This window comes from Pelophylax lessonae, assembly GCF_965119305.1.
Source record: "Pelophylax lessonae genome assembly, chromosome: 12".
NCBI classification, from domain to species: Eukaryota; Metazoa; Chordata; class Amphibia; order Anura; family Ranidae; genus Pelophylax; species Pelophylax lessonae.
In genome coordinates, this window is record NC_138779.1 from 213,638,170 (window position 1) to 213,651,620 (window position 13,451).

The following is a 13,451-nucleotide window of genomic DNA, read 5'->3' on the forward strand; positions in this document are numbered from 1 at the left end:
CTGATTACAAGTGCAGACCCCCCCTGTCAGGAGAGCCGCAGATCGGCTCTCCTTTACTTGTGCCTGTCAGGCACGTACTGAGGAAAGCCGATCAGTGGCTCATCCTGTGTACTATGTGACCAGCCGTGATTGGACACAGCTGGTCACATGGTAAAGAGCCTACGTCAGTAGGCTCTTTACCAAGATCGGAGATGCGGTGTGTCCGGTCGGGATAATGCAACCACTTTCCCGCCGTCAATCGCCTATAGGGTGGGCGGGAAGTGGTTAAGGTCTTAAGCTCAAAATCCCAGCAGGGGAAAAAAAAAAGTAAAGTGCCCCCGTCTCCCCGTGCTTGCGTGAAGGCCAACGCACATGTTGGTTCCGCACGCACGCAAACAGCGATCGTCCTCCACCATGTGAGGCATCACCACGAACATCAGATCATGGGCAGTAATTCTAGCATCAGACCTCTGTAAATCTAAAGCAGTAACCTGTAAAGGCTTTTTAAGCGTTGCCTATGGATAGTAAAATTTGCATTTGTCACCAATGGCAATTTTAAATTGTGACATTGCTGATATCTATTTACTCAGCATAATATCCTCTTTTATACCTGACCAAAAAATTGGGTCGTCAATTGTGGGTTTTTTTGCATTAAAATCCAAAGAAGTTGGAATTATTTTTAAAATAAATTGTGTTTGAAAAACCACTGCACAAATGCCATGTGACAACCCACCAATTTACTCCCTAGAGCCTCTATATATATATATATATGTGTGTAAATATATATATATATATATATATATATATATATATATATATATATATATATATATATATACACACACACACACACACACACACACACACCTATATATAGGTCCATAAATATTGGGACATCAACACAATTCTAATCTTTTTGGCTCTATACACCACCACAATGGATTTGAAATCAAACAAACAAGATATAATTTAACTGCAGACTTTCAGCTTTAATTTGAGGGTATTTACATCCAAATCAGGTGAACGGTGTAGGAATTACAATAGTTTGTATATGTATCTAAGCCAAAAAGATTAGAATTGTGTTGATGTCCCAATATTTATGGACCTATATATATATATATATATATATATATATATATATATATATATATATAATGTTGGGGGGGGGGGGGTTCTAAGAAATGTTCTAGGCCTGGGTGTCAAGTGGATATTTTGTTATGTAATTTTTGTTTTGTTCTTGTATTATGATATATGGTAACAGTGTGTTTATTTTTTGCTATATTTTTTAGTTTCTATTGAATCTATTTATCAGTATTATTATTATTACAATTTGTTAATAAATATTTACTTATTAATATTTTAGCATTTTTATTATTATTTATTTTTATTTAATATTATTTATAATTTTATGTCTTTTGATATTTTTAATATTTTGTTGTGTTATATAGTAAAGGTGTTTTTATTTTGTTATAGATATTTTTGTTTTGTTTTTGTATTTATGGTAAAGGTGTGTTTACAGGACCTCTTTCTAGCACCATCAAGACATCAGTAGTAATAATATGTTTTTATCTGGTTGTTTTTAAATTATGTTACATTTTTTTTTGTTTGTAGATACTTTTACATTGTATCTTTTGTGCAAGATGTGAACCAATGTGTGGAGGAACTGACTGACCTGCTGATTGAGCACAGCTGACCTGTCATTTGATGAGGCATTTAGGTGTGTTCGGTGGGGCTGGCAGTTTGGTTTTTGAGAAAGCACATGTATAGGCTCCATGCACACTGGGCTTTTAACAAAAAAAAAAAAAAAAAAAAAATATGTATATATATATTAATATATATATATATATATATATATATATATATATATATATATATATATATATATATATTTTTTTTTTTGGTTTGGTTTTTAAGAAAGCACATATTAGGCTCCATGCTCCCCGGGCTTTTAACAAAAAAAAAAAAAAAAAAATGATATATATATATATTTGTATTTATTTATAGAGCTTTTTTTGTGCACAGTTTAGGCGAGTATAGTGGATTTTCTGGATGTATGGAAAAAAATACACTTTAATAAAAAACACAATATAGTAGAATATAGAAGATGATGTTACGCCAAGTAAATAGATACCAAACAACGCACACTTTAAAATTGCGCACTCTAGTGCAACGGCGGGTGTTGAAACTTTTTTATGTCACATGACCTTTGTGCAGCGGTTTATAAACGCAATTTATTTGGAAAAAAATACACTTTAATATAAAACACAATAAAGTAGAACATAGAAGATGATGTTACGCCAAGTAAAAAGATACCAAACATGTCACGCTTTAAAATTGCGCACAGCGTGCAACGTCAGATATTGCAATTTTTCATGTCACGTGGCACTTGTGCAGCGGTTTTTCAAACGCATTTTTTTTTTTAAAAAATACACTTTAATGAAAAACAAAATATGGTAAAATATAGAAAATGATGTTATGCCGAGTAAATAGATACCAAACATGTCACACTTTATAATCTCCTTTTCACTTAAAAGCATTCAAAAACTCCAAGATCCATGTTTTCGAATGCTTTTAATTTTTTTAGAAATGGCGCCGTTGACATCCGAGTAAATCAGAAGTGATCTCATCGCTCCCGGGTTACAATAGCGGAGAGCCGATCCCACATGCCGCTGGTTCGGAAGTGATATATGTGACTAAAAATATGCGCTGATATCATCACCTGCCGATCGCAAGCTCAGGGTCCCCGTCATCCAAGGGTGACCTGCAATGTCCTTGGCTTCTATATTGAGAATTATCTTATCACACGAGGTCAAAGTACCAATGAATGACAGGGGCGGGCCAGGGGCAGTCAGACTGGGGAGGAACCTGGCTGCCCAACCTCTGGCCCTCCAGCTGTTGCAGGACTACAAGTCCCATCATGCCTCTGCCTTTGGGAGTCATGCTTTCAACCAATGCTGGGACAAGGCCATCCAGCGCTCAGGGCGAAGATGCCAAATTGTGCTCCCCCCCTTCCCTTAGGGTTAGCGTGTCCACATCCATGCAATAAACCATTGCGCCCAGGGCAGCCGTCTCTTCTGCCCCTCTCCCCCCATGTCTGGCCCTGCTTGCAACTGTCAGCCTTGCAATGCCTCATGGGACTTGTAGTTCTTCAACAGCTGGAGGACCACAGGTTGAGCACCCATACCTGGGAGGATGCTGGATGTCCTCCAGCCAGGAAATGAAGCGGGGTCTATCTGATGTGCTGCAGCTTCTAATGCACATTGTGAGAAGCTCACAGTGTGCGGGTGAAATTAAAACAAGCACTTTCCGTACAGGACAGGAGCCGGTACAACTGTGCAAGACTGAAGGGAAGGTTGAAGGCCATTCTGGACCATATATGGTCATTTGGGATCACAATCTCAGCAACAGTTCATGAGGAAACCGCTACAGTCAGGAAATAAGGCGGGGCTCTATCTGACTTACTGCAGCTTCTAACGCACATTGTGTGAAGTTCACAGTATGCAGGGGAATCAGAGCAAGCACTTTCAGTACAGGGAAGGCCGGAGGTCTGATTGGGCTGGGCAGCCATGGGCGTGTTTGGGAATGAAATTCCTCCCTGACAATCCCGGGTTCCCAGACCACCAATGAGGGGGTAGTAAGTAGGGATCGACCGATTATCGGCAATGCCAATATATCGAGGGCCGAGATGCACTTTCCCTGATATATTGGAATCGGCCCGTGAGGTTACCGATATTGCAGATATTTCGGGAAAGTGCTGTACCGGAGTGATGTCTGCAGCTAGAGGCATCACCCCGGTACCGGCGTCCATAGCCGATATATCGAGGGCCGATCTGCACTTTCCCCGATTTTGGAATCGGCCCCTGAGGTTACCGATATTGCCGATATTTCAGGAAAGTGCTGTACCGGAGTGATGTCTGCAGCTAGAGGCATCACCCCGGTACCGGCGTCCATAGCCGACGGTCGGCTGTCTTGTAATGGCAACCGATGAGGCTGAGAAGCCGCTCGGCTGTCATTACAAGGAGCGGGAGGGGACGCCTTCCGTGGCTCGCCCGGGTCTCCCATCCCACCGGGAGACCCGGGCATCCTACTTGCATGGCCGCCGAAGAAAAGACACAATCAAAGCCGCATTCGGCTCTGATCGGGTCTCCATGTAAAAACCCGGAAGTGATGACATGACTTGGCGGGCAAAGTCAAAAAAATGCGAGCATTCAAAACAGCCAAACTTGACGTTTTGAAGGCTTTTAAGTGCCAAGGAGGGGTTTGGGGTCTTTTAGACCCCCCAGATCCCTCCACCACAGTACCTGTGAAAAAAAAAAAGAAAAATAAAAACATTTTTTTTAAATGTCCGAAAATATCGGCCAATATCGATATCCGATGACCAAAATATCGGTATCGGCAATAAAAAAAAACAATATCGATCGATCACTAGTAGTAAGGGGAACCGTGGGGTAATCCCTGGATGTAAAGTTCTGGGTCGCAGTATTGGTTGGCGGTTCTGAAGCATCGATCGCCCCGACCTCATCTAACCCTCCCCCACGCTTCCTCTGCTTTGTCTCACCTTCCGCCTGCACTGACATCGCTGACGAAGATCAGGGCGGGTTCCAGCGGCGCGCCGATGTTATCTCATGAACAGAATCTGCTTGTTTTAGTGACGGTGTAATGTTATTAGTGGTATTCTGTTTATAATTATATATAATGCCCCCCCTCCCCCCCAGGAGCGCTGAGCCTCTAATGACACCTTCTATCTCAGCAGGACGAGTAAACAGCATGGGAGAAACTGCCCAAATATAGGTGTGCCAAGCTTGTGGCATCAAACCCAAAAATAATTGAGGCTGCAATTGGTGCCAAAGGGGCTTCACCAAAGTATTGAGCAAAGGGTGTGAATACTTATGTACATGGGATTTTTTTTCCTTTTTTTTTTTTTTAATAAATTTGCAAAGATTTCAAACTTGTCATTATGGGGTACTGTTTGTAGCATTTTGAGGAAAATAATGAATTTAACCAGTTCTGGACCGGAAGGATTTGCCCCCTTAATGGCCAGGCCATTTTTTGCGATTCGGCACTGCGTTATTCTAACGGAAAATTGCGCGGTCGTGCAACACTGTACCTAAATAAAATGAATGTCCTTTTTTTTCGCACAAATAGAGCTTTCTTTTGGTGGTATTCGATCCCCTCTGCGTTTTTTATTTTTTGCGCTTTAAACAAAGAAAGAACGACAAAAAAAAATATATATATATATAGTTACATAGGAGTTTGAATAATGACATCAGTCCATCCAGTTCAACCTAAAATATATATAACATTCCCAATAAAAACAAATCATTGAAAAATCAAAAACACCAGATCTGGTCACTGTCCTCCAATGGCCTCCACACTCACCAGATCTCATCCAGTAGAGCACCTTTGGGTTGTGGAGGAACGGGAGATTGGCATCATGGATGTGCAGCCAACGAATCTGCAGCAACTGCGTGATGCTATCATGTCACTATGGAGCAAAATCTCTGAGGAACGTTTCCAACACCTTGTAGAATCAATGCCATGAAGAATGAAGGCAAAAAGCAGGTCCAACCAGGTGCTAGCAAGGTGTACCTAATAAAGTGGCCGGTGAGTGTATAATTCTCTTACTCTATCCAAATATATATTTTTTAATTGTCCTTTAGTTTTACTTTAACCTCAATGCAGCCGTATAAGGAAAAAAAACAAAAAAAAAAAACAAAGTGCTGCAGCTGAAAAAAAAAAGACCAGGACAAGAGAGAGTCATGTGACCACTGACGAGGCACGGACCTCAAATCTTCTAGCAGAGGATCTGCGGGGGCTGACACTCATTCACAGCCAATCAGCAGCTTTGGCTGAACAGAGATCCTACCTTCTAAATGGTGCCCATTGATCACATGACCTGGAGCTATGCCCAGCCCAAAATTTATTAACTCTTTATACTAAAGTAATTTTTTCAGGTCTTTGTTATCACAGAGAGGAAAGGGAATATAAGAGGTGGGATAAAAATGAATTTGTTTTCTGCTTTACTACATTAACCATTTGCCGACCAGTTGCTGCGGTTATATGGCTGCAGGTTCCCGCGAATCGCCTTACCTGTATCTGTACAAATTGGCCTAAAATTATGAAAAAAATTAGATTTTTACATTTTTTTTTATTGGTAATGTTATATAGCAGAAAGTGAAAAATATTGTTTTTTTTTCAGAATTGTCTCTTTTTTTGTTTTTAGTGCAAAACATAAAAAACGCACAGGAGATCAAATGCCACCAAAAGAAAGCTCTGTTTGTGGGGAAAAAAGGACATCAGTTGTATTTGGGTACAGCGTTGCACGACCGCGCAATTGTCAGTTAAAGTAATGCAGTGCCGAATTGCAAAAAATGGCCTGGTCATGGTCTAGAAGTGGTTAAAGAAGGAAGTCTGGGGTGCTTTCTTACCTTATCTAGAAGTGCGTTCTGCCACAGGCGGAATATCAGCAGGAAGGAGCGGTCCCGGGCCCCGAAAGACGTGAAGAAATGCTGTGACATGAAAGTGATAGAAGCATCAATTGTGAGATATCCAAACATGAACACCATAGAAACAGGAACACCGAGGATTCCCCTCCTCCCCCCACCCCCCACAAGCAGAGTCTACCCTCCCCCCAGAATGCATGGCAGGTACCTGGACAGGTGAGGTGTGCGCAGCGCTGGGGATCGGGTACACAGCTCCACACTGCAACCCGTGCCGCTGCCAGGAGAGCTGCAAACTGAACCCGTCATTGTGCTGATAACAAACCTTCTGATAGTCATTCCGAGAGTAAAGTTCACCGCAGCCAGCGATAAGTCCTATCAATCTGTGCAGGGACTGATAACCGGAGAGGATGTCCCGCCAGGCACTGCTGATCTGTGTCATCTTACTGAACCAGAGGGCACAGCTATCATACCATGACACTGAGAGATAGTACTAATACCCGGCACAAGTATCATCCGACATTAAGGGGGGAGCTCCAGCAATCAAGAGCATGTCAAAGTGACAAAGATACTCCATACCACACAAAGATACTCCGTACCCATTATCTGTATGATACAAAGATACTCTGTACCCATTATCTGTATGATACAAAGATACTCTGTACCATACAAAGATACTCTGTACCATACAAAGATACTCTGTACCATACAAAGATACTCCGTACCCATTATCTGTATGATACAAAGATACTCCATACCATACAAAGATACTCTGTACCCATTATCTGTATGATACAAAGATACTCCATACCATACAAAGATACTCTGTACCCATTATCTGTATGATACAAAGATACTCCATACCATACAAAGATACTCCGTACCATACAAAGATACTCTGTACCCATTATCTGTATGATACAAAGATACTCCGTACCATAAAAAGATACTCTGTACCCATTATCTGTATGATACAAAGATACTCCGTACCATACAAAGATACTCCGTACCATACAAAGATACTCTGTACCCATTATCTGTATGATACAAAGATACTCCGTACCATACAAAGATACTCTGTACCGTACAAAGATACTCAGTACCCATTATCTGTATGATACAAAGATACTCCGTACCATACAAAGATACTCCATACCATACAAAGATACTCAGTACCCATTATCTGTATGATACAAAGATACTCAGTACCCATTATCTGTATGATACAAAGATACTCCATACCATACAAAGATGCTCCGTACTAATTATCTGTATGATACAAAGATACTCCATACCATACAAAGATACTCAGTACCATACAAAGATACTCAGTACCCATTATCTGTATGATACAAAGATACTCCATACCATACAAAGATGCTCCGTACTAATTATCTGTATGATACAAAGATACTCCGTACCATACAAAGATACTCCATACCATACAAAGATACTCAGTACCATACAAAGATACTCAGTACCCATTATCTGTATGATACAAAGATACTCCATACCATACAAAGATGCTCCGTACTAATTATCTGTATGATACAAAGATACTCCGTACCATACAAAGATACTCCGTACCATACAAAGATACTCTGTACCCATTATCTGTATGATACAAAGATACTCCATACCATACAAAGATACTCCGTACCCATTATCTGTATGATACAAAGATACTCCGTACCATACAAAGATACTCAGTACCCATTATCTGTATGATACAAAGATACTAGGGATAGATCGATATGGTTTTTTCAGGGTCGATACTGATACCGATATTTTGGTCACAATGTATCGGTATGGGCCGATATTTTGTACATTTAAAGTTTTGAAAAATAAAGACAATTTTTGACACAAATCTGGTACTGAACATGTTAATTTTTGTTTAATGCTTAATGGCTGTCTTGCTGGCACCCTGTGGTGGGTGGCTGGCACAGGGGCTGTGGATGGCTGGCTGGTACAGGGACTGTGGGTGGCTAGCTGTCTGGCACCCTGTGGTGGGTGGCTGGCTGTCTGGCACCCTGTGGTGGGTGGCTTGCCGTCTGACACCTTGTGGTGGGTGGGTGGCTGGCACAAGGGCTGTGGGTGGATGGCTGGCTGGTACAGTGCCTGTGGCTGGCTGGTACAGGGCCTGGTGATGTGGGTGGCTGGCACTGGGCTGCTGTGGGTGGCTGGCACTGGGCTGCTGTGGGTGGGTGTATGGCTGTGATACACTCCCGCGAGACTAGTCCTGACTCCAGACGAGGCTGTCCAAGGCGAGGGAGGCGGCCTAAGAAGGAAGAATGACGTCACAAAAATATCAGCAATATTGGCCAGTTCCGGGGCCGATACCGATATATTGGGCAAAGTGCATATCGGCCCCAGATATATCGGCCTTGCTAATAATCGGTCTATCCCTACTTAGTACCCATTATCTGTATGATACAAAGATACTCAGTACCCAATATCTGTATAATACAAAGATACTCTGTAGCATACAAAGATACTTAGTGCCCACTGCCTGTATGATAAAAAGATACTCAGTACCCAATATCTGTATAATACAAAGATACTCTGTACCATGCAGAAATACTCAGTACACATAGTTTGGTCTGATACAAAGATACTCCATACCCACTGCCTGTGAGATACAAACAAGATACTCAGTACCATATAAAGGTATTCAGTACCCACTGCCTGTATGATATAAAGATACTCAGTACCCATTAACTGAATAATACAAAGATACTCCATACCATGCAAAGATACTCAGTACTCACAGTTTAATGTCAGATTCATGGTGGACAAGTGTTGGGGCTGCTTACCTTTTCATTCTCAGTGCAAACTTGGATGGCGTTGGGAATCAGTTTCGCCGTCTTTTCCTTTTTAATGCATCGAATATCTTTCAGCTGGATAGTGATCTGCAATTCCAAAAAAATTATTAAAATTCCCTTTTCACACCATGTCTCCTCACCCTTATAAACCTTTCCAGATAAGTCTAAATTCTAAGCCAGGGCAGCAAAGCAGTGAAAGGTGTATATAGGATTCATTATTAGGAATGAACCTGGAAGTTAGGCGCCATTGTTGAGCTGTGGTTGGGAGCTTCCATGTCCATATTAGTTCAATAGTGTAATGGGCATCCCTCTCACTTCGAGTACGCCAGCTGCAGGGTGGGGAATCTCCTGCTCGTAGCTCATTGGTCCAGTAATAACAGCTAACTTCTGGATTCGGCCAACCCAAGCTCCTCACCATTTATTACCTTATACGTTCCAATTGGGTTTACAGAGTTTGGGATTCTCTACTGTGTCCATCTGAGAAGGTTTAACCACTTCAAGACCCCAATATGTGTATATACGTTACGGCTTTATAGTGATTTATCGGGGTTGGCTGAAGCTATCAGCCATAACCCTGGTATTTTTTTTACCATAACCCTGGCTTTCTCATGAAAACATTGCAAGTGGCTCATGAGCTACTGGAATGCTTTTAGAAGACATGTTCCCTCCCACCGCTTGCCCGTTTCTTGCGCTTGCCTTCGTGCAATTTTAAAGCATGACATGTTAGGTATCTATTTACTCAGTATAACATCATCTTTTATATTTTACAAAACAATTTAGGCATATATTGTGTTTTTTTTTTTTTTTAATTAAAGTGTATTTTTTTCAAAACAATTGCATTTAATAAACCCTTTGCGCAAATACCGTGTGACATAAAATACTGCAAAGATCGCCATTTTATTCCCTAGGGTCTCTGCTAAAAAAATAAAATATTTAAAATGTTTGGGGGTTATAAGTAATTTTCGAGCAAAAAATACTGATTTAACCACTTCCGCACTGCTCACTAGAGCTCTACTGCGGCAAAGTGGCTCGGTAACGTCTGGCGACGTAGACCCACGTCACCAGACATTCCCCTCTCTCGGCGGCGCGCGCGCGCCGCCGGAGGCTCGCTCCCGCTGTATTCAGTCACAGCGGGAGTCGGGCCAGGGGAGGAGCGGCGGCGATCACCACTGCTCTTCCCCAATCGTCGGGGAATCGAGTGTGGAGATCCGCCCACCTGTGAAAACACAAGTGGGCGGATCTCCTAAGTGACAGACAGGGTCAGATTGCAGGGTTCAGCATAGCTGAAACTGCGATCTGTCCTGGTGTCACATATTCCCCTCCCCCCACACACGTCAGTAAGCACCAGGCATACATTAACCCCTTGATCACCAATAAAAATTAACCCCTTCCCTGCTAGTGTCATTTTTACAGTAACAGTGCATATTTATAGCACTGATTACTGCAGTAATGTCACTGGTACCCCCAAAAGTGTCAAAAATGTCAGTCAAGGGTCCGATCTGTCCACCGCAATGCCGCAGTCCCGCAAAAAAAAAATCGCAGATCGCCGCCATTACTCGTTAAAAAAAAAAAACACCAAAAATTACATAAATCTTTCCCTTTGTTAGTAAACGCAATAACTTTTGCACAAACCAATCAAAATACGCTTATTGCGATTTTTTTTACCAAAAATAAGTAGCAGAAAACAAATTGGCCAAAAATTTAAAAACATTTTGATTTTTACATTTTTTTGGGGGGGAATTTCATATAAAAAAATGTGAAAAATATTGTTATTTTTTCTAAATAAACGCTTTTTTTTGTTTATAGCGCAAAAAGTAAAAATCGCACAGGTGATCAAATACCACCAAAAGAAAGCTCTGTTTGTGGGAAAAAAAAGACGTAAATTTCGTTTGTGTACGGTGTTGCAGGACCGCGCAATTGTCAGTTAAAGTCGCACAGTGCCGAATCGCAAAAAATGGCCCAGACGTAAGACAGCAAAATCCTCCAGTGGTAAAGTGTATTTTTTTCAAAACAATTGCATTTAATAAACCCTTTGCGTAAATACCGTGTGACATAAAATACTGCAAAGATCGCCATTTTATTCCCTAGGGTCTCTGCTAAAAAAATAAAACATTTAAAATGTTTGGGGGTGATAAGTAATTTTCTAGCAAAGCCTGGTCGGCAAGCGGCGGCTGAACTCCAGCCCAAACAGGCTCTGACTGTTTCCTGCTATATCCAGAACAAACACTTGGGGTCCCCAGTTTGTACCTGGTCCTGACAGGTACACCCTCTGTCCTGACTCCTGACACCCTCTGCATGGAGTTTGCATGCTGTCCTTGCATGGGTTTCTTCCCGCACTCCAAAGACATGTTGGTGGGTTAGATGTCTCCTGTCTGAACTGGCCCTAGTATATGCATGTGAAATAGGGACTTTAGATTGTAAGCTCCTTGGGGTCAGGGACTTTACAATATATAAAGCACTGTGTAAACTGTTGGCCCTATATAAATACCTGTAATAAATAATAGAATTACCTTACTATAATATCGTTCTGCCACTTAACACACTACAGTACAAACCCCGATTAGCTCAGCTAGGATTTATTCCAGCGTTACACTCCGCCCGCCATTCCCGCGAGTCACTCTGCAATTTTCACAGCTGTTGTTTAAACACCATTAACAAAGCCTGAGGAAGGAAAAAAAAAAATGCGTTGGTTGGTGCTGCACTCACCGTGGTTTCCCAGCGGAAAATATTGCTATAGAAACAGATCCAATTCTCCGATAAGTAGAGTCTTCCCTGGAGGAGGATGTCTTTCTGGAGCGCACACGAGTAATCTAATTGGGGGGGGGGGGGGGGGTCAGAGTACAGAGATTAGTATCACAGCGTAGGCATTGCATGGATACATTGTATGGTGAGATCAAAACCCGGGATCACTGCCACTCACCCACAATCAGACGCTCGGAATCGGGCAGCTTCTTAAAGATCTTGCGGAAGTCTTCATTCCGCTGCTTGTAGGTGGGGCTCAACATCTGCGGGACATATGAAAGGTTCAGAGGAGGCCAAAGCATGGCGGCCGATGCTTTTTAAATTGAATCTACTGGCTTTTCTAAAATGATACATATATAAGTTAGTAGGGTAAGCTTAATCTTAAAAGGGTCAGTCCATCCAAAAGTGAGGGTTTAATTATAGGTGGAGCCTGGGAAGCGAAGCCAGACCCTGGAATCTTATGAGGCTTGAATGCTCCACCAATGGGATCTCTCTGATATTCCTGACTTTGGGTGTACTGATACACCTTTGTGTGTTCCCAACTCCTCCCTCCCTCATATTCCTGACTCTGTTCCTGCACACCTGGGAGTTTTAGGTGACCCCGCCCACCTTTGTGTGTTCCCAACTCCTCCCTCCCTCATATTCCTAACTCTGTTCCTGCACACCTGGGAGTTTTGGATGACCCCGCCCACCTTTGTGTGTTCCCAGCTCCTCCTCTCCCTGATATTCCTGACTCTGTTCCTGCACACATGGGAGTTTTGGATGACCCACCCACCTTTGTGTGTTCCCAGCTCCTCCTCTCTCTGATATTCCTGACTCTGTTTCTGCACACCTGGGAGTTTTAGGTGACCCGCCCACCTTTGTGTGTTCCCAGCTCCTCCTCTCTCTGATATTCCTGACTCTGTTCCTGCACACCTGGGAGTTTTGGATGACCCCGCCCACTTGTGTGTTCCCAACTCCTCCCTCCCTCCCTGATATTCCTGACTCTGTTCCTGCACACCTGGGAGTTTTGGATGACCCCGCCCACCTTTGTGTGTTCCCAACTCCTCCTCACCCTAACATTTCTAAATCTTTTCCTATCTTTCAAACAGTTTTGTGTGTTCCCAGCTCCTCCTTCCCCTGATTTTCCTGACTCTGTTCCTGCTGGCCTGAGAGTTTTGGGTTTCTCCGCCCACCTTTGTGTGTTCCCAGCTCCTCCTCTCCTTGAAATTAATGTCTCTGATCCTGCATGCCTATGAGATTTGGATGACCATGTCTATTTTGTGTGTCCCCAGCTCCTCTATTCCCTGATTTTCCTTAATCTGTTCCTGCACACCTGGGAGTTTTAGGTGACCCCCCCCCCCCACCTTTATGTGTTCCCAGCTCCTCCTCTCCCTGATATTCCTGACTCTGTTCCTGCACACCTGGGAGTTTTGGATGACCCCACCCACCTTTGTGTGTTCCCAACTCCTTCCTCCCTGATATTCCT

General features: G+C 42.5%; 1 protein-coding gene across 3 annotated transcripts in view; it reads right to left on the bottom strand.

The window, feature by feature from the left end:
• The window catches only part of GRAMD1A (GRAM domain containing 1A), a gene marked incomplete at its 5' end in the record, with an annotated part of 173,480 nt that overhangs the window by 48,609 nt on the left and 111,420 nt on the right, over nt 1-13,451 (bottom strand). For all 3 annotated transcript variants that reach the window (XM_082273129.1, XM_082273131.1, XM_082273130.1), the window contains 4 exons: nt 6,408-6,488; nt 9,233-9,328; nt 11,948-12,051; nt 12,162-12,246. In XM_082273129.1, coding sequence (XP_082129255.1) covers nt 6,408-6,488; nt 9,233-9,328; nt 11,948-12,051; nt 12,162-12,246 — 366 coding nt within the window. The remainder of the gene's footprint in view (nt 1-6,407; nt 6,489-9,232; nt 9,329-11,947; nt 12,052-12,161; nt 12,247-13,451) is intronic.